Source organism: Cetorhinus maximus, chromosome 19, assembly GCF_964194155.1.
Source record: "Cetorhinus maximus chromosome 19, sCetMax3.hap1.1, whole genome shotgun sequence".
Classification (NCBI taxonomy): domain Eukaryota; kingdom Metazoa; phylum Chordata; class Chondrichthyes; order Lamniformes; family Cetorhinidae; genus Cetorhinus; species Cetorhinus maximus.
The window spans coordinates 25,927,095-25,949,856 of NC_135897.1; the positions used below are offsets into that span (position 1 = coordinate 25,927,095).

Consider the following 22,762-nt stretch of genomic DNA (forward strand, 5'->3'; position numbering starts at 1 on the left):
AAGCTTTCTCTATCATATGAAAGTAGTAGTAATACCATTCCTTTTGTTAGGAATTTCAAGGCAGATCTTTTGAAAATTGAAATTTATTTTGCAATGTTCAAAATGTTAACTTTTACAGCTGCATCAGAAAAAAAATCCCACTGATCTTCCAGGGCGAGTGATCCAGCAACTTTTTTAAAAAGAACATTTCAGAGCATTACAACCACCTTTGAAGGTGCCAACTTGTCACAGTTTCTATACTTATATTGCCATACTTTAACTTGATTGACATGACTGAGGTGTATAAAATTATGAGGGGCATAGATAGGGTAGACAGGAAGGAACTTTTCCCCTTGGTGGAGGGATCAGTAACCAGGGGGCATAGATTTAAGGTAAGGGCCAGGAGGTTTAGAGGGGATGTGAGGAAGAATTTTTGCATCCAGAGTGTGGTGGGAATCTGGAGCTCAATTCCTGAAAGGGTGGTAGAGGCAGAAACCCTCATAACATTCAAGAAGTATTTGGATGTGCACTTGCGATGCCATGGCATACAAGGCTATGGGCCTAGTGCTGGAAAATGGGATTAGAATAATTAGGTACTTGTTTGACTGGCACAGACTCAATGGGCCTTTTTCTGTGCTGTAGACCTCTTTGACTCCATGTCTCTGTGACCCCAACTTGCATTTATGCAAGGTCTCCATCACTGGTCTCTATCACAGTTAAACTTCTCAAGTTACAAAGCTTTTAGACCTTAGCAGAAACAAGAATTCTATCTGCTGTATTCCTTCAAGCCCTCCCACCATAATAGAAGCAAAGATACTTACGTTGGCAGGTATCCCTCTTCTCCTCATATCCTGGTTTGCAGACACATCGTCCAATAGGTACCAACCATCCCCCATCGGCACTACAGTGCATTTTAGGCACATCGTATTCCTCAGAATTATTCACACAGGAGCCACGTACTTCCACCAAGGAGGAGTCTCCTTCTGTTACCCTGTCTGGAAACTCCGCCAAGTTACGAATCGTTAATGGGCACTTTTTATAGTAGACCCGCACTGATACCAAAGCTATACAGGCGCCCACATCCTGAAAGGCAAGGTAAAAGCCTTTCTTGGTCAGGGATCCAATGTCCCGTACCTCAGTGTTTAATTTCATCACTCTGTCACCTACATCCACCTGGGTGAAGCTCTCATCAGCAGCAATGGTGTCGATCTTTATGTATTGACTTTCTTTAATGTACCACAAGTTGTTATTGTTGGACTCATAATAGTAAATGTTAAAGGTCTCCTTGCATGTTCCTGGAACACCTGGCAGGCTGTTGCAGTCTCTGAGCGTAAATTTAATCTCAATATAGATCCGATGGGCACCATCACGAGGAATCCAACTAGTCCGCAGCCAATTATTCTGATAAGCTTCCATAACATTACAGACCTGGTATGTTCGCATTGGAGTGTTCCTCTCATCCATGACACTGATTTCTTCCCACTGTAATCAAGAAACACAGCAGTAAGTAAGACCCAGTAGTAGCTACAAATGCCAAACAAGTATGCAGGACTTCCATTATCTTTTATAACACTGCACTGGCTTCTTGTTGGTGAGAAAGAGTGATTCTAGCAACAGCAAACATTTTTAATACATTGCAGGAAGCCTGTGTGATGGATGCAAGTTCAATCCATATCAGATTACATTAGGTATTTCTATATTATGCCTCTACTCATGAAGCTTCATGAAGGTCAAGTATGGCAAGTTAAACTGATTTCTGACAAAGTTTGTTTTGCTTTTTGTGACGTAGGACTGTGGGAAAATTAAGTGCACAATGCTGTCTGAAGTCATTACATGTTACATTGGAATAGACATGATCTCCTGACTCTGATTTCTGGCATTCCCCCATGACTTTTGTATATAGGCTAACCAAATTATGCATGTTTTGAAGGACAATGATTTCTAGGCACATATCAAGGAATGTGACTGAAGATGTAGTGGTTCGGCTAGGTTTTCTGCTGGAGGCCTACATCACATAGTGGGTATCTGCACACACATTTCAACTGCATGCAAATGAAGAGAACATATTATGCAACATGTTTCAATCATCTGCGCCCCAGCAATGCAAATGTATCCCATTGCAACTAAAAAGCCATCCACACCAGAAGTAGCTTGTGGAACAATATAATTTTTATAGTATTGTATTGTAAAATGATCTTTAAAACAGTACATTCTGTAGAAGCAGGCAGCCCAAAACCTGAGTGCAAGAGATAAGACTGAAGCCTTTTAAAGTACAATATCTACAGCCAAAAGTGGCTTGCTAGGGGACAATAGGCCTGCTCTCAAAGTTCCCACTATTGAATTAAGATAATTATAATCTCATCCTTCCAATCATAAGTAGAATGAGGGAAAAAGTCTTCAACAGTGCTATCAAATGACACCTACTCATCATGCTCAGCTGGTGTTCCACAAGAAACACTTGGGTTCCAGGCCTCACCAAGATTTATATCCAGACATGGACAGCTGGATGCTAGAGAAGAGGTAAGATTATAACTGTCTTTGACATCAAGGTAGTGTTTGAATGAATGTGGGACCAAGGAGCCCAACAAAACTGTGGTCAATTGAATGTCAAATGGAACTCTTCATGGAGTTACATCTGACACAAAGGGAGATGACTGTGGCTGTCAGAGACCAATCTCTGCAGTCCCAAAACATTTTTTGCAAGAGTTTCTCAAAACCCAGCCATTGTCAGTTGCTTCATCAACGACCTTTCTCCCAGAGAAGCTCAGGAGTAAACACTATTTACTACTGATTCCAGTGTTCAGTTCCATTCACAACTCATCCACTAAGGAATCAGCCCATGCCAGCCTACAGCAGGACTTCACGTCATCCAGGCTTGCACTTGTAAGTATCACAAAACCTAACTATCTCTCCTAACCATCAGTAGCAGCACTATAACTGAATTCCCCACTACCATCAATTAGCAGTCACCATTGACCGGTATCTTAACTGGATCAGTCATATCAATACTGTGGCTACAAGAGCAGGCCAGAAGCTGGATACTCTGCAATGTGTGGCTCAACTCCTGACCCCTCCAGATAGATTTCAAGTCAGGAGTCTGGTGAAGGACTGAATATTTACCTGGATGGGTGCAGTCTCAACAACATTCAAAAGGCTTAACCTCATCCAGAACAAAGTTGTTTTCTTGATTAGTGCTCCTACCACTGGCCTCAGTGTCCACTCCCCTCTAGAGGATGCATTGCAGCAAATCATCAAACTTGATTCAACAGCACCTTCCAGACACCATATCATCTAGGAAGATATAGATGGGCTGGTAAAATGGGCAGAGCAGTGGCAAATGAATTTAATCCTGAGAAGTGTGAGGTGATGCATTTTGGGAGGGCTAACAATAAACAATGAATGGTAGGACCTTAGGAAGTACAGAGGATCAGAAGGACCTTGCTGTACATGTCCATCGATCCCTGAAGGCAGCAGCACAGGTAGATAAGGTAGTTAAGAAGGCATATGGGATACTTGCCTTTAGGCATAGAATATAAGTGCAGGGAGGTTATGTTGGAGCTGTGAATAACGCTAGAGTTAGGCCACGGCTGGAGTACTGTGTGCAGTTCTGGTCGCCACACCATAGGAAGGATGTGATTGCACTGGAGAGGATGCAGAGGAGATTCACAAGGATGTTGCCTGGACTGGAGTGTTTCAGCTATTAAGCAAGACTGGATAGGCTAGGGTTGTTTTCCTTAGAGCAGAGAAGGTTGTGGGGGGGACCTGATACGGGTATACAAAATTATGAGGGACATAGATAGAAAGAAACTTGTCCCCTTAATGGAGGTGTCAATAGCCAGAGGGCATAGATTAAAGGTAAGGGGAAGGGGGTTTAGAGGGGATTTGAGGAAAAATATTTTCACCCAGAGGGTGGTTGGAATCTGGAACACACTGCCTGTGGGGGTGGTAGAGGCAGGAACCCTCACAACATTTAAGAAGTATTTAGATGAGCACCATAGCGTACAGGGCTACAGGCCAAGTGCTTGGAAAATGGGATTAGGATAGATAGGTGCTTGATGGCCGGCACGGACACAAGCCAAAGGTTTCTGTGCTGTATAACTCTAAGAGTCTACCTATTACCAAAAAGGATAAGAGTGTAATATCAGGGGAAGACCATCACCTCCAAAGTAAGCTTGAAGTTGACAACCATCCTAATTTAGACATCTATCACCATTCTCTCATGGTTGCTAGGTCAAAATTCCGGAATTCACTACCTAACACCATCATGGGGGCATCATCGCCACAAAGTTTGCAGTGGTTCAAGAAGACGTATTCCCCCCCCCCCCTCCCTCCAACACCTTCTCAGGACAATGGGGGATGGACAATAAATGCAGTTTTCCCAACATTGCCCGCTTTCCATGTACGTTTTTAAAAAAGTTGGTAATAGAAATAAGTAAAACAATTTCTTATTATGGACCCATTACCTTATGTTTTGCTTTCAGCTGAGCACGACAGTTTTTTTTTTGTATTTCAAGGTCCCCTTTCAAATATCTCATTGAACTGATTTTCAACTACCAGCAAACAAGAATTTCCAAAGCCTCAACATCATAAAGTCACTGGAAGGTGGAAGCTCAACTACTTACTAATGTCCACCTGTTAACAGAATAATTTTAAACGTGCCATTTACTATTACCAATTTAAACTATTCCCCGGTAAACTCACGTTTTACTGTAACCTGCTAGCTCGTCCCGAAGTTCATGATGAGTGTTACAAGTTTGGGGATCTTCCTTTAGATATTCTCTCAGATACAGGGATATGAGTCACTCTCATGGTGGGCGGGCTGGGTGGGAGCGGGCGGGGCCGGGCGCAGAGCCGATTGCCGCCCGTGATCAGCTGCGCACCGCCATTTTACACAGGTGGGCCAATTAACGCCCGCCCAGTGTATTACGCGGCCGGTAGCGCTCAGCACTACCTGTGCGGGCGTGGGGAGGGGGGGATGGAGAGGGAGAGTCGGGGCCAGCGCTTTTTCGCGCATGCACGAGAAAGAGCGCAGAAATCTCCCTGAGGCACAGAGCTGGCCTCAGGGAAATTGAATGGAAATGAAAATAATTAAAGAATCGATTAAAAAATTTATTCAAACATGCCCCCTCATGTGACTGTGTTTGTAAAGGTGGGAAAACCTATTTATTTATTTTATAAAAACTTCAGGGAACCTCATCCCGCCCGAGGGTGAGCTTTCCTGAAAAACACAAAGGCCACTCGGGCTCTTCGACTACACTCCAACCTTAAGGTTGGACGGGCAGTGTTCTTAAGTATTTTAATTAATTTCTCAATGGCCTTAATAGCCCCTTAACATTTCGGCGGGCATGCAGCTGATTCCAGAGCGCGCTCGCCAAATGAGATATCGCGATGACACACAATGATGTCAGGACGCATGCCCGACGTCATCGCGTGTTATTTTACGCATCGGCTCGCCCCCCACACGCCGACCGGAAGATTCTGCCCTAAGAATGTGCCTGCACTGACCAATATTCAATCATACACTGCATAACCCAGGAGTTTAAGAAAAGATCTGAACTAGATAGTACTTAACTTTCTTTTGGGGCCTCTTCAATCTCTAACAAGGCAGACCAAGGTACTGATCACCAAACTGGTTTATTTCATTGAGAATGAATATGAAGAGCAACAGTTGTGATCAAAGAATTGTATCTGTATAAGATTAGTAAAGTAATATTACAAAATGTTGAACGTCCCATGGCTTCCTACATCCATGGGTCACCTTACTTGAGTTTAAATAAGGTAACTCTTAACTACTTTCCTGCATTCCAACCTTCCTAGAGTCTTTACCTGGCCAGACTGACTGTCTATGTCTCTGATATGTTATCCTTCTCTGGTCACATGCAGAAAGAAACAGCTTCCCAACACAACAAGGTGTTAATTGATTGCTGAGATGTAACAAATTGCTTATAATTTCCAGTCTATGGGAAAATAACATTAACACTGGACCATCAGCACTTTGAACAATTATCCTCTCAATGCAGTTTTTTTTTAACTTGTCACTATATCTTACCTCAAAACCCTAACATTTAAAAGTATCTGTTTTCTCCTGATCCTTTTTTGAGGAGATGGTGAAAAGATCCTGATATGTGATAATGATTTTAAGCTAAATATAAAATGACCATTATATACCAGTACGTTCACTTTCATTAGTATTACCATACTGTCCAATGCAGACTTAACAGAGATTTAAAGAAAACAAAACTACTGTACATACTAGTGTAAAAGTCGATCTCATGCAAAAGTCGACCCCATGCATTTTAGCCTAAAAGAACTGGAATTTTTCATATACCTTGTGTAAGAGTCAACCCCAGTTTTTCAGGGATCAAACCACATTGTGATCATTTATTACTAACTGGTAATTATTACAGTTCATTGATTTAAAGATACACACGAGAGCCTTTAGATTTCCCCTTCTTCAATTCTAGTGGCAATCTCCCAGCCAATTGACAAGACCAATGTGTACCACATGATCTATCATGATGTCTTCGAGGCAGAATAACAAGTGGGCTGCTCAATTTAAAATGAAAGGCGCAGCATTTTCCGAAAAGACTAATAATTGTGCAGCAGCGAAAGAGCTTCTTCACGGGAAGGATTTTCCCTTCGTCAGGCAGGTGGGCCCGGGAGTGGCGACACAATGGTCCGCCCGCCACCCGCAATCAGGCCCTAACCGTGATTTCATGCTGGCTGGCCAATTAACGGCCAGTCAGCGTGAATCGCGCGCTGAAATGCTCAGTGCTGCCCAGGTGGCGCGACAGGAGGGCGAGCGCGGATGTCAGCGCATGCACACGGGTGCACTCAAAGAAAGCTCCCTGAAGGCACAGAGCTGCCTCAGGGAGCTGAAGGTTTTCCACATTAAAAATAAAGTTTTTAAAAAAAAGGAAAACGTGCCCCCTCATGTGATGAGCAAGGACATGCTGCAATTGAGTTCTGAAAGCTTTTATTTTACTTTAAATTAACATCTGAACCTTGATCCCGCCCGTGAATGGGGCTTCCTCAAAAATCGAAAGGCCCCACTTGGCCTATTCACCCGTCCGCCAACCATAAGGTTGGACGGGCAGAGAAAAATTCTATTTCATTAATTGATTAATGGGCTGAACAGCTCTCTTAATTGTCAGCGGGCGCGCCGCCGACTCCCGCACACGCAGGCCGAACAAAATATCGGGTGAGTTGAGCGATGACATCGGAACGCTCATCGCGCGCTATTTCATGCTCTTGCGTGTCGGGTGCCTGCCCGCACACCGAGGTGAAAATTCAGCCCCATGCTTCCGAGAAAATAATTAGAGACTGCAGAAGGACGTCCAATAAACTGGAGAAGACGCCAAAGAATAAACATGCCAGCATTGGAAGACCAAGAAAAGGGTTTCACCTGGATAAAAATGAACATCGGCAAAATAGTCGTATTGTCACCTGTGAAGCCATTCGACTCTGCGGCCTCAGAGAAGCAAAGAAAGATGGTATTCCAGAATTTAGGGCCAGTGCCAGGTGATGCACAAGATTCATGAAAAAGCATGATTCAATACTCTGTCCGAAAACAAAAATTTTACAGCATCTGTCGCCTGAACTCGACAATAGAATCATCGACTTCCACCGTTTTGTCATGCAACATGAAGAGAAGAACGCGTATCGATTGGCCTGCATCAGAATATGGATGAAAACACTGATACAATTTGACAAGCCAGCAAACAAGACTGTGACCAAGATTGGTGAAGGAAACCATCCTTTAAATACGACAGGCCACGAGAAGACACGGTTCACAGTAGTTCCATCTTGTATGGCAGATGGCACAAAAATAAAGCCGATAGTGATATTCATGCAAAAAACTCTACCCAGGGAGACATTTCAGAAAGGCGTTGTTGTCCACGATCACAAGAAAGGCTGGATGGATGAAGGCAGTTGAAGAAATAAATCAAAGAAGCATGAATTTTGCGTGCAGGACGACTAAGAAAAGTCTGTTATTCTGTTCAAGTTCAAATCCCACCTTCTGGACGATGTAATCCATGATGTGAGATCAACCAAGACCGGTGTGGCTTATTCCTGCCAGTCTTATGAGTTTTGTTCAACCCTTGGGTGTGTGTATAAATAAATCTCTCAAGGGCAGTATCCAAAAGATGTGGAACAATTGGATATTGGAAGGTGAGAAAACGTATACTAAAGAGCAGAAATATGTGAGCACCCTCACTAGCAACACTTTATCAATGAATCATAGATGTGTGGAATGAACCTAATCCCAGTATTGTCAAAAAATCATTTCTAAATTTTGTAATGTCGAATGTGCTCGATGGTACTGAGGACAATTACTTGCAGATAATGATGCCTGAGTTACTGTTACTACTAATGATGAGGTTGAAGACGAGGAAGGTCCTTATGATGCTATATAACCAGGCCTTTTGGGCCAATTGTTCGGGGATTCAGATGGTTGCTCAGAGTAATTTCAAAAGATTTCAATGTGAAGTGTCATAGTTAATTCATTATGGTGTATATTTATCTAGTATTGAATGAAATGCATATAATTATAAAATAAATGTTAAAGAATGAATATGAATTAGTTAGTTTGTTGCTTTTTATTTTATTCCATTGCGATGATCTTTCTTCAGCCCAAATCAAACACGCTGCCAATCTGTCAAAAGCATTACCCATGTAAAAGTTGACCCTGTGACTTTGGCCTAAAAAACTGTTCACAAAAATTCAACTTTATACAAGTGCATATGTCCTTCAGTGATTTTTGAACTTTCATGAAAACTCTGACACTCTACAGTTAGCATTCACAGCACTGAATCCTTGAACTCTGTATTTTGTTTACTTGAAATTGAACTTCAAATTATTTTAAAGCATCAAGCTAATGTAACCTCCTTTGAACAACAACAGGAGTTTTGTTTGTTTAGCTCACTGTGTTCTAGCACATTTATCTGAGTTTAACAGCATCATTCCTCCCGAGTGCAGTGTACTTTCTGTTCTGCAATGTCAAATATAACTGAGGATATCAGCAAGGAAATAGAACAAAGGAGTGAAAATACAACTGCTGTTGAAAATGTTTCTAAATTAAATTCAGTACTTGAGTATAAATGAGACAGTTGGTGGGAGAACCTGTTCCTTGTACCTACATAGCAGCGTGCAAATTTCATGGGCATGGTAATGTCATGGTCATGCTTCTGCACTAGTAATCCAAAAACCAAGACTGCAAATCCACTTAGAATATGGGCAGAATTTTGCCCTTGATGGGAGGGCAAGCCCGACCAACTTGGCGGCAGGCGGGCAACCGATCGCCGCTGCCAAAACAGACCCCGCCGCCATTTTACGTGGGCGGGCCAATTAAGGCTATGCGCTGCCTGTGCGGGCGGGAGGGGGGAATCCCCAATTGAGAAAGAGCGCACATCTCCCTGAGGCTAAGTGGTGCCTCAGGGAGATCGCTGCAAGGCTGTGAAAGATTAAAAATAGAACAATAAAAAAATCATTAACATGTCCCCCTCCTGTGAAAATGTCACACGAGATGGGACATGTTAATGAAGTACACAAAAACTTTATTAAACTTTTTAAAATCCGATATCAAACCTCATCCCGCCACTGGATGAGGTTTGTTAAAAAATCACTTACCCACCTGCCCGTTGGGCCCGTGCGCCGAGCCGAAGTTCACACGGGCCCCTCAAAATCCTGGTCAATTGGTGACTTAATGGCCTTAACAAGGCCTTTAATTAATGCAATAGCGCGCCCGCCGACCGAAATATCGCAATGCCGCGTGCTGACGTCGGGACGCTTGCACGACATTTTAAGCGCTGGTGTGCGGGCTCCGCCACCTGCACGTCAGCCAGAAAATTCTGCCCTATGAGTTCAAATCTCACCATAGTGGTTTGAAATAAAAGCAAATTGGATATCAGTAAAAGTGACCATGAAGCTAATGGATTGTTGTAAAAACCTATTTGCCTATTTTCCTTTAGGGAAGGAAGGTCACTGTCCTTATCGGGTATGGCCTAAATAGAGTCATAGAGGTCTACAGCGCTGTAAAAGGCCCTTCGGCCCATCGGGTCAGTGCCAGTCAAACAAGTACCTAACTATTCTAATCCCATTTTCCAGCACTAGACCCATTGGGCTTGATTTTGTCGTTGGTGAGCAGGGGGCGGGGCCCACTTGCCGACGGCAAAATGACACGGGATGACGTTGGGGGGAACCCCCGACATCATCCCGCCCCATTTAAATATTCAGGAAGACGGGGGCACAGCGAAATCAGCTGTCCATCCGTCGACCTGTCAATGGCCAATTGAGGCCATTGACAGGATAATTAAAATAATTAAAGGCCCTGCCCTTCCAATCTTAAGGTTGGCGGGCAGGCCAGGAGCCCCGGCGGCAAATAGAAAAGACATGAAACCTCATCCACCGGTGGGATGAGGTTTCATGTAAGGTTTAAAAAAGTTTATTAAAGTTTCAGTGAAATTTATTAACATGTCCCATCTCATGTGACATCTCATGTCACATGAGAGGGACATGTTGAGGATTTTATTATTTTTCTATTTTTAAAGTTTATACAGCTGTCAGCGATCTCCCGGAGGCGGCACTTAGCCTCAGGGAGATGTGCACTCTTTCATGCGCATGCGTGAAAGAGCACACTCTCGCTTTTGGGGAATCCACTTCCCGGCAGATGTCACGCTGGGCAGGCCCGCTTCTCCGGCGGGGATCGGCTCCCCGCCCGCCGGAGATTGGGTCGGGCCCGCCCGCCCGACAGGCAGAAAATTCTGCCCATAGCCTTGCAAGTGCACATCCAAATACTTCTCAAATGTTATGAGGGTTTCTGCCTCTACCACCCTTTCAGGCAGTAAGTTCCAGATTCCCACCGCCCTCTGGGTGAAAAAATTCTTCTTCACATCCCCTCTAAACCTCCTGCCCCTTACCTTAAATCTATGCCCCCTGGTTATTGATCCCTCCACCAAAGGGAAAAGTTCCTTCCTGTCTACCCTATCTATGCCCCTCATAATTTTATACACCTCAGTCATGTCCCTCTCAATCTCCTCTGCTCCAAGGAAAATAACCCAGTCTATCCAATCTCTCCTCATAACTAAAACTGTCCAGCCCAGGCAACATCCTGGTAAATCTCCTCTGCACGCTCTCTAGTACAATAACATCCTTCCTATAATGTGGATTCCAGAACTGCACATAATACTCTAGCTGTGGCCTAACCAGCGTTTTATACAGTTCCAGCATAACCTCCCTGCTCTTATATTCTGTGCCTCGGCTAATAAAGGCAAGTATCCCATATGCCTTCTTTACCACCTTATCTACCTGTCCCGCTACCTTAAGAGACCGACGGACATGCACACCAAGGTCCCTCTGATCCTCGGTACTTCCCAGGGCCCTACCATTCATCGTGTGTTCCCATGCCTTGTTTATCCTGCCCAAGTGCATCACCTCACACCTATCTGGATTAACTTCCATTTGCCACTTATCAGCCCATCTGACCAGCCCGTCTATATCCTCCTGTAATCTAAGGCTATCCTCACTATTTACCACCCCACCAATTTTCGTGTCATCCACAAACTTACTTATCAACCCTCCTACATTCAAGTCTAAATCGTTTATACATACCACAAACAGCAAGGGACCCAACACCGATCCCTGTGGAACCCCACTGGACAAAGGCATCCAGTCACAAAAATACTCCTCAACCTTCTGCTTTCTGCCACTCAGCCAATTCTGGATCCAATTTGCCAAATTGTCTTGGATCCCACAGGCTCTTACCTTTGTTATCAGTCTCCCATGCAGGACCTTATCAAAAGCCTTGCTGAAGTCCAAGTAGACTACGTCAAATGCATTGCCCTCGTCTACAGACCTGGTCACCTCTTCAAAAAATTCAATCAAATTGGTCAGACATGACCTCCCCTTAACAAAACCATACTGACTGTCCTTGATTAATCCCTGCCTCTCCAAGTGTAGATTAATTCTGTCCCTCAGAATTGCTTCCAATAGTTTCCCCACCACTGAGGTTAGACTGACTGGCCTGTAATTCCCTGGTTGATCCCATGAATTTAGTCCCACACTTAACTGCCCTCTGAAGTGACCTAGCAAGCCAGCCTTGCCAGCAACAGCCACATCCCAAGAGTGACTTATTTTTAAATTATAGCTTTCTACCCATTCACACACAATAGTGTAAAATCCCCAGCATCTGTCCTAGGTATTAATTTGAAGTTAACTGGCAATTCCTTCAGCATGTACACTGAGCACTAATGAAAACTATTTTTAAACAAAATAAATATTTAACACAAGGGGCCATTAGAAAGAAACAAATGTGATGTCTGATGGTGCATCAGGGCCACAGCAGCTTGGGAAAGGGCACAGCACAAAGGAAAACTGGAAATCTACAATAGAAAAATACACAGCAAGTCCTTCAGTAGCTGTAAGTCGAAAGAAGCGGGAGTAGGTTTTCAGTTTGTCACCCAGGTGTAAAACTGGTATTGCAGATAGGATGGCTATTATAGAAATGTATTAATTTAAGGAATGTATAGGCTGTAGCTTTAAGACTTGCTGTATTGTATAGTATCACGTTACAGTGTGAACAAATCAGCTCTTTGCCATTGAAGAAATCTTGCAGCAACTTCTGGATTTTGGGAATGCGGGTGGATCCACCCACTAGTACAATGTCATGGATTTGTCAATCTTGGCAGCTTGCAAGGGTTTCTCAACAGGATCAAGTGTGCCTCGGAAGAGGTCAGCATTGAGCTCCTCAAATCGTGCCCTCGTGATGGAGGGGTAGAAATCAACACCCTCATACCGAGAGCCGATTTCAATGTGAGCTTGCCTACTGGATGATAGGGTACACTTGGCACGTTCACATGCGGTGCAGAGATGCCAAACAGCTCTCTTGCTGTCAGTGATGCCTTTCTTGTATTTTCGCTTGAATTCAGCAATAAAATGGTTGACCATGAGGCTGTCAAAGTTACTGCAAGAAACCGCCTGATTTTCATTTTGCATCGAGTTGTGGCAGTTGCTACAACAGACATTCCAGCCTCAGCCTAAATAGCAAGTTGAAAATCTACCCCCATGTTAAACGTTCCTAAACCTCTCTGCCTCTCCACAACTTCCAACCTGCCTTTAAGATGCCCCTTGAGACCTACCTCCAACACCAAGCTTTTACCTGCTCTAAAGTTCCCTTCTTTGGCTCAGTGACATTTTTTTTTTGTCCGCTTATGCCACTGAGATGTTTTTACTATGTTAAAGGTGCTGCATAAATGTAAGTTGTTGGTATTGTAGGAAATAAGCAAAGGAAGTTTCAGCAGTTTTTTGTAGCTGCCTGAAGGAGCCAAGCAGCCATTCTTTTGATAGAAATTATTTATTTGCATTTTTTATTCATCCCTCCCTTTCCTGAGATTCTCTTGACCCTATTTTGTTTTGTGCTCAATCCAGCAGGCTAGCAGATTCCCCTGGTGTGTTGGAAACGTTGAATTATTCTGTCGAGACCTTTAAACTGAATGGCTGAAGATTTCCAGGCAAGAATGTGCAGCTTACAAATTTTCTTTCTAGAAAAAGAAACGCTCTTAAAATGATGTCGAGACCATCCAGTAACCAGTCATTTATTTTGCACCAGCAGTGTGACCTTGAAGCAGAATATTAGAATACCAATTCAGTATGGACTGTGCGCTCTCACAGCTCAAAGCTGACAGCAATTTATTACCTTCTGAAATGTGGGCCGATTTGGCAGAAACTTCCCTCACCTGTCAAATTGCTACCAGCTATTTTAGGAAAATACACGATTAACACTCTTTACTCTAGAGACCTTGGCTGGTGAGAATTGTGCTTGGCCAGTAAGTGCTGAGGATTATGACTGTTGGTTGATGTAAATTAGTTCCAAGGAGAATTCTCATTTTCAAGATTTAAAAAAAACAGCAAATAATGGTTAGAGAGAAGCTGGATTGTTGAAGTCTGGCCAATGAACAGTTCTGAATTGCCGAGATCTATGCGTGCAAACAGAGGTAACTAGCAACAGCTAACCAGCAGCTTCAAAACTGTTGGTCCGTCAACAGAAAGCTGGCAACACAAGCATGGCCCCCATTATCAGCAAATAGAGCATGGGTCTTAACTCAAACTGCAAGTGCACCCTATACTACTGGCGTTGGAGAGAATAGTAAATACAGGAAACCCTGAAGAGCTGTAGACACACAAATTATGAAGGGAGAAAATCATTGGTGCATTTCTTGGGAAGGGATGTCTATGGCCATGCTTCCCTAAAAAAAACTGAAGGTTTTTAATTAAAACAATGCATTCTGGTTCATGTTAAGCTCTTTTGTGCTTCACAAACACTTATGTTTAAAGATGATTAGCAAAGTGACATTTGGATTTTTACCATGCACCTTTTTTTTACAGACAAATCCAAGTAATTGCTTCGAAACTGTTGAGGTGAACTGGGAGAAGTTATACTGTTGGTAAATCTGAGGCTCCAGGTTAATGACTGGATTTCTCTTTTACTGTCGTCCTGCATCTTCTAACAAAGGAATAGAAGGATACACCACTGCTGGGGTTAGATAGAGAGGGATGGGAGGAGGCATGGGTGGAGCATAAACAACAGCATAGATCAGTTGGACCGAATACCCCGTTTCTGTGCTGTAAATTCTACGTAAAAGTATGAAATCTGGCGTGTGACGGGCGCACAACACACAGGACTTTATGCCTGGCTCAAATTAAATGCTGGAATAGTTTGTTAAAGTATGTCTGCTCCAGTGCGTCAACTGTGATGTTTTACACATCAAACTTGGACATTTTTGCCCTTCATCCTATCAGAGCATTTACCATAACAAAGGCAGGGGGAACAAGACACAAGAGCTGTCTCAATAATAACAAAGAGAAAGCTTGTGTTCTCATTGTTCTGCAAAATACGGCTGTAAGAAAATTCCCTAACAATCCATCCAGTAAAACAGACACACACATGCCTTCACTGCAGACCCTATAATTTTGATTTTATTGCACTCCCTAACATCAGGCATGTGCTGCGATAAGGGCACATCATACAGTATCATCAGCAATGTCATTCTCTAATGTTCGTTCAGCCTCCTGTGAAATCAGGCAAATTAACTGACATACAGGGCTATAAGTTAAGGTTCTATAAATTATAAAGACAAAATTAAAGTTCAAATTCTATGATTTATTTTTTGAAGAGGGTTGATCATGTTATTCCAAGATTACACTAGTCGGACTCCCAGATCTTTAAGCGACTTGGAGAAAACTGAGCACTTGTCCATTAAATATGGACATGAATTCCATGTGCTTGGAATGTGATCTAAATATTTCCAGAGTGGCTGGTGCGAGTGAGCGAGCCAAATTCTGAACACAAAATACTTTATTTAATTTAGTTTCATTTTAGAAAAATCCATAAGGCCATAAGACGTAGGAGCAGGGGTAGGCCATTCGGCCCATCGAGCCTGCTCTGCCATTCAATGAGATCATGACTGATCTGATAATCCTCAACTCCACTTTTCTGACTTTTCTGTCTTTTCAATTCTTCCTCCTGGCTCCCCAGTAGAAGAATGTGTTCACAATGATTTGTTGCAACATCAGGTGTAAATGGTGCATTATTTTATTTTCCTCAGTATTTCATGTGCACACTGCAGCTTAATATTAAGGTCACATTCACCAGCTGAATATTATGTGCTGACATCTTTTTGATGTAAAACCTCATCTTAAAGCTTTTCTTTTAGATTATCCATTTTTGGAACCAGAATTCAAGTGAACAATTGTTTCACCAGCAAATGAGCATCAGGAAATAACCAAGATTGAGAGATTTTCAGTCTTAAATATTACTAATTTAATCAAAGCAAGGTGAAAAAAATCTACAATCTGAGGTTTGGGTTGCAAATTAATAAAAATACCATGTGTTTATAAATGCTTACCTTGACTTTAATTATTATTAGTATGGTTCGGATCGCACACACCAAATGTAATTCTACACATCTCTTTAAATGATGAGAATTGGGGTTTTTAAAACCAAGACCATGGTGAACTCTCCACCACCCAGTTTCCGGTCTGCTATTATGACTACATTACAACAGGTAATCAGGTTACTTAATGTCATGTTCAATACCCTATAACACAAGTGTTCACCAGGGATGTTGTGCTTCAATCCTCACTTAGTTTAGAGAGGCCTGGTTTGTTGGTGTGGCAGGGTGGCGAGATCCATTAAAGGGCAATCCGACCGGGCAATACCATGTTCTGGTGCTAAATTTACTCATGTTTTTCTGAAGAACTGGTCCATTTTTATTAAGCAGAGAAGGGTAGAGATTTAGTTTGGGCAGTTGTGTTGAACAGGCAATTTTGCATCAACCTCGTATTACATGCCCAACTTGATTTTCAGTTCTCCTTAAGTTACTGGCACCCAATTTTGGGCAGGGAGTATAACTGGTGGCTGTTACAATACAGTTAGCACTATTACCCAATGTGCAGTTCTACCTCTTTGTGTCAAGACAGGTAGTTGCAAAGATTCATTCATTCTTTACCGGCCTGGTAAGTGGGGGTTGATTTATGATACTAGATTTTGTGAATCTTGACTACATTAGGAAGAAATGCTGCTTTTTGAATCTTAACATGTCAAATGAGATATATCTGCAGACACATGGTGGCACGATCATTATTTTAAAACAATGGAATTGCCTATGGCTTGTCTGCTGCAGAGAATGATCTACAGACCTATTAGGAGTCCTGCTGAGAAGCTATTGGTAACAGAATTTTTTTTTAAATTGCATTACAAGTGAAGCAGGACTAAGCATTCTCCTAGGAATGCTGATGCATAGTTCAAGGACAGAATGAAGACATACTCCAGTATGGAGATGGAAGTGCTGAACATCGACCATGGTTGGTTATGATAAATTGACATGTTCTATGCAGTAAAAAATAAGCGCTCAAGGATCCAGGAATTTTTTTGTATATGGTATGAGGGAACACTGAGAACTGTCACTAATGTCAAGCCAAGTACCAAAGATGGCTTCAAAAATTAGCTGTAGCTGATATGGGTCCAGTTTCATTCATGGTCGGCCCCAGAGGATATCTTTCAGTGACTGGAAAAGAATGTTTGATGGAGGTCATCATGCTCACTTGAGCATCCCCACAATCATAAAGCTCCTATCATTGATTCCTCGAGGCAAAAAGGCAATGCAGATATGAAGCAAATAAGACCTCAGTTACAACCATTAAGCAAAGCTTCCCTCTAAACATCAATAGAAGGCAAATACAGCCTCAGGAGCTAAAGACAATCTTAATTCAATCCTGGCTGAAAAGGGCTAGGCTGCAATCCTAATATTGTTCTATTTCAGGTAGCAGGCAAGAAGAATTTGTTAATCCGTGCAAGGTGAGAGGGAAGAAAAAGGAGCAATAAAATTACGTGAGTCCAAGTTGAATTGTGTTTCTGAGATTGCTGAGCCCATTGCTCTTGGGCACTAAAATAGTGGTGAAGCAATTAAATTTCAAAAGTTGGACATCTCATTGCTTTCAGGTGAGTATAAATGGGCAAAAATAGTCCAGTGAAAGCTTTTCTAAAATAAAACAGATCACAGCAAGGCAGAAGTTGTTTAAGACAGGTTAAGATTCCACATGATGACTGAGGCTTAGGGTGGAATTGTCCCAGAAATCGGGGAAAGTGGCTTTTGACCTGACGACGGCAATGGCAGCTTTTTCTGTCGTATCGTGCGGCACTTTGTTGAAAAAATGCAAAAGCACGGGTTTCACGTCAGAGCGCTGGTGGGGTGCCCTCTGATTCGCAAACCGCGCCGTCACCTTAGGCCTTCAATAATCTGGGCGCCATATGTAAAGGCTGCCCCTGCACAGAGCTAGCACCCTCTAAGGGATCAGAAGCTGCTGGAAAGTCATGGCGGCCAAAGAGAGGAAACATGCTGCCCCAAATTTAGCGACGCCTCCCTCGAGCGCCTACTGGATGCAGCGGAAACCCGACATGAAGTCCTCTACCCTTGCTCTGGGTGAAGACCAGCAAGTAAAATCATCAATCCAGCATGAAAGACAGCAGCAGCTGTGGTCAGCACCAATGTCGTGCAAAACAGGACAGCCACCCAGTGCCGAAAGAGGAAGAATGATCTCCTCCATTCCACCAGGGAAGTCACTCTTCTCATCACTGTTCAACTCACACTCACAAACCCATCACACATCCATAGGGATCTCACTCACTGCCAGCTCAAGAAACATCATCATTCACTTTCTCACACGCACCTTCATCTGCCCTGTGGATCGTGTCCTCATCCTGTCCATGGCACCACTCAGCACCCACACACATGCCAGGCATCCTTATGATCTGGCCTAGCAGGCCTGCTTACACTCTCTCCATCTGTATTCATGCAGGACAAGCTGACACACAACAAAAGGGAGAGGCCACAGACTGGTGGAGGAATGCCCAACATCAAGACCCTCACAGACTTTAAAAATAGAGTCATCCAGCTGGGCCACGACGATCTGGAACGTTCCTGTTTTGACGGTGAGGTCGGTGACGCTCAACCAAATGGGGATCCAGCAATGCAACATCCATCACACAACCATGCTGAGTCAGGTCTCCCGTTCCGCAGTCACCTGCCACGCACTAATTATCTCTCCTTGCTTTCGCAGGCACATCTGGGAAGCAGCTGAGGGAGTCCACGAGCCAGGTCCTCGACTTCAACCCCGAGGACACCACGGAAAAGGAATCCGCAGACACCAACATTGAAGATCATCACAGCGCTCACCCACACCCTCCAGCAGCACAGAGACACACACCTCAGTGAGACCTGGTTCTAGAGTAGCCTCGGGGTCACAATCTGGTGATCACATCACACTGTCTGATCCACAGCAGGTGGAGGCAGGTTTCCAGCAGTCCTCTGACTGCTGGAGGCCAGAAATTTGCTGAGTCTGAGTCAGATGATGAGCTTCTGGATTCGGTCATGTCTCAGTTGCTGGAGCTGCAAAGGCAAGCTCGGGAACATCAGGAAGGGATGTCCGCTGCACTCCTCAGATTACAAGGCACAATGGAGGAGTCTGTCTGCCTTCAGTCTGAGGTAATAGCGCCGGCATGCCAATGCACCGAGGTCAGCACTGGTAGGGTGGCAGCTGTCATGGAGACCTTGGTCCAGGACATTGGCCCTGCACTGCTGCAGAAGCTGCACTCCATCCCTGAGGCACTTGCAGGCATGCATCAGTGTCAACGCGAGAGGGGGCGGAGTATCTCGAGCTCACTCCAGCTCCCCCTTCCTCCGAAGGAGTCAGCCAGGGGCCCTCAGGCACCCATAGCAAGGAGGATCAGCATGTGCATACCCCGAGGATTACTCACTCAGGTGACTCTGGAAGTGCCTGGCCCATCCGGCTCCCCTCTCCCTATGACTCCAGCACCACAGGCTGAGGAAGGTGCCACTGACACACAGCAGGACCTCAAAAGCAGGTCAGAGGGCTCGGGCCTCCAGAGAATGCCCACTAAGGTCATCACAACAACAGGCGTAGCAGTCAGCAGCCTGCCCCCATCTCTGCTGTGGATGTCAGGGGAGCACCAAGACCTAGCGGCAGGACTAGAAAGGTCAAAAAGGTTTAGTTGCACAACATGGGCATGGGTATTAATCATTTGTACTTATGTTGACCATTGCAAATACACTCCTAAGACTGTCTCCTTCTCTATGGCTATTGTTCTGTTGACCAGTGTTCGTGTCAATCAGATGTGAAGCCTTGTTTCCTGCACAAAGCTAAGGCTACTGTCACAGTCCAGGGCCTCTCCCCTGTGCAGAGTATAACCTTTTGAGCACAGTGATTGTCCAGCTTCAAAGTCACTCTCCAGATCAGTGATGCCTGCACCTCCATGTGGCTTATGTTTGCTGCAAGAATCTTGTACCCAAGTGTCACTGGGTTCCATGATGTTTCCTGTGTGCTCTCAGCACCTTAGAGGTGGGGCTGTCCCTCCCCCAACATCTCGACACCATTCCTTACAGGTGAATGTGTGGTGCTGAAGGGAACAGGTGAAGAAGCGTGTCAAAGGATCAAGTTGTCTTAAAGTTCACGTGGCCACTGTTTCTGAAAAAAATCTCGATAATATGAGCCTTTTCACAGAGCATATGTGCGCTGCCCTCAGCCAGACAGGTGTCAGGCATTCCCAGATGCAATGAGAAGATCTCAGGAGTGTCCTCACTGCATCTCATCATCATCCTCCTGGAATCTTGTGGCAATGAGGACCTCACGACTACACCTGCCTCGCCTGGCCAGTGCAATGGCCTCGCCTTTCAGGACTTCATCACCCTCATCCCCTTCGACTTCCCCCACATCGGAGGAGACGTGCAGCTCTTGCATCTCCTCATCATCCAGATCTTCCGCCCTTTGCATCGCCAGGTTGTGTAGTGTGCAGCAAGCCACTGTGATGCGTGACACCCTGTAGAATGCTCCACCAGGTCTGTCCAGGCACCGAAACCTCATTTTCAGGATGCCAATGGTGTGCTCAACCAAATTTCAGGTGGTGGCATGAGCCTTGTTGTACCTTCCCTCATCAGAAGTCTGAGGCTGCTGCATGGGCGTCATCAGCCACGTCCTTTGAGAGTGGCCCTTGTCCCCAAGAAACCAACCCTGCAGCCTCTGTTGTCCCTGGAAGATGTCAGGGACCTGAGAACTGCTGAGGGTGTATGAGTCCTGGATGCTTCTGGGGTATATGGCACACACCTGCCTGATCCATTTGTTGTGGTCACAGACCAGCTGAACATTGTAGTGGAAGCCTTTATGGTTCACACACTGGACTGCTTGTTGCCAAGGAGATCCCCCCCCCCGCCCCCCAACATTTGCGGCGGGCTTGTTCGGTGGTGAGATCAGAGAATCTTCTGTTTCCTGGCAAAGTAAATCCAGGATGCGATTGTCCCCTCCCCACCCCCGTCAATGCTGGGTTGTTTTTCGAATGGCAAATGTCAGGAACTTAATTGTACTAAATTTGCATCTAATTATCATGGCCACACACCAGAATCATCCCCCCACATCAAATTTAAATTCCATGTCGGCATGATTTCACAACAGCGTGATTTACAACTGTCTTTAAAAGGTGTGAACCTGGCGACCTCAACTTTGAGGGGAACTCGGTGGTGGGTGCATCTTTGCAAAGTGCTCACGATGATCCCAGCAGCTCCACAAATGCTGGGGGCTCATGGGCAAGCCTCCGCAGTGGCTTCTTCATGGTTGGCTTATAGTGCCAGGGAGAAGGGGAGAAGACAACCTCAGGGCAAAGGCAACAGTGTATAGGGAGAAGGGTGAGAAGGGAATCTCGGGGCAAGGGTGACGGTGCAAGGGGGAGGGGGGGGTGCGAAGGGTGAGAAATGAATCTCAGGGCAAGGGTGCCTTAGTCTTGGAGAATGGAATTGAATAAGCATGCCATGGTCATGCAGTTGAAATTCCATACAAAAGTTCAATGAGTAGTAGTTGAATGGACGCCGATGAGAAATACTGAACTTGTACATCCATACAATTAAAAATACAAATATAAGAAAATGTAGGAAAGGCCTACTGGTCCATCTAGCCTGCCCCCCCACTGTTATGATGCTAAAGGCCAATCTAAAGAAACACTGTTTAGTCCTTTCATTATTTCATAATCCTCAATCACGTCAACCTAAATCTACATTTTTCTAAGGTATAGTGACCAAGTTTGTTGGGCCTATTTGAGTAACAAAGTGTTTTAAACAGGATTTAATCTTGTGGCAATCCTCTTCATCCTTTCCAAAATTTCAATATCCCCCATCATATAAGAGATCAAAATCTTGTGCAATATTTTAATGGAAACCTAGCCAAGGCCTTGCACATCGGCAAAATCTAGCACAATATCTTGTGTGATCTTTACCCATTTGTCCAACCCAGTCACAAATGCACGAGGTTAAAGCTCTGTGCTGTGCCAAATACCTAACCAACCATTTGCCATGTATTTAAAGTTGGTTCAAAGCTGATACAAAATTTGAGAAGAGCAGATCTATATCATGCCACTGCAGCTGTTATCTGAAAAATTAGGGCATTGCAAAAGAGTAAAAGACTTGCATGTATTTAGTGCCTTTCATGATTACCAGACATCTCAAAGCACTTTACAGTCAAATAAGTGCTTCGGAAATGTAGCCACTGTTGTAATATATGAAGCATAACAGCCAATTTGCATATATCAAGCTCCTACAAGCAGCAATATGATAATGACCAGGTTTATTTTTAATATGATATTGATTTGACGGATAAATATTGGCCAAGATAACTCCCTGCTCTTCAAAATAATGTCACAGTATCTCTTATGTCCACTTGAAAGGGCAGATGGGGCCTCAGCTTAACATATCATCCAAAAGACAGCACCGCTGACAGTGCAGCTCTTCCTACAGTACTGCACTAGATTGTTGTGCGCAAGTCCTGGGTTGCGACTTGAACACACAACATCCTGACTCAGAGGCAAGAGTTATGCCAACTGAGCCAGGACTGATAACTTCAGTGATGGGTTTGTACAAGAAATGGTTCTTAACTTTGGGATATCGTCGCCCTTGCACTGGCACCACAAGCCTTTTAAAGGTAGTTCACGCTGTCATGAAATCACACCAATGTGGTATTCAAAGTTAACTTGGGATGGGGGCAGGGGAGGTGATTCCAGCATGCAGCCACAATAATTAGATGCAAATTTATTACTATTAAGTTCCCAACATTTGACAGCGGGAAACACGGCTTGCCATTGACGGGGGAGGGGACAATCGTGTACTGGATTTATGTCATCGGGAAACGTAACTAGGGTCTTCAAGCGAGATTCTCCGATCTCGCTACC

The 22,762-nt window shown here is 44.2% G+C and overlaps 1 protein-coding gene across 2 annotated transcripts in view; it reads right to left on the minus strand.

The window, feature by feature from the left end:
- Window positions 1-22,762, minus strand: part of LOC144693693 (ephrin type-A receptor 3-like) — a 408,573-nt gene that overhangs the window by 357,740 nt on the left and 28,071 nt on the right. For both annotated transcript variants that reach the window (XM_078563602.1, XM_078563601.1), the window contains exon 3: window positions 801-1,461. In XM_078563602.1, the coding sequence (XP_078419728.1) occupies window positions 801-1,461 (661 nt within the window). The remainder of the gene's footprint in view (window positions 1-800; window positions 1,462-22,762) is intronic.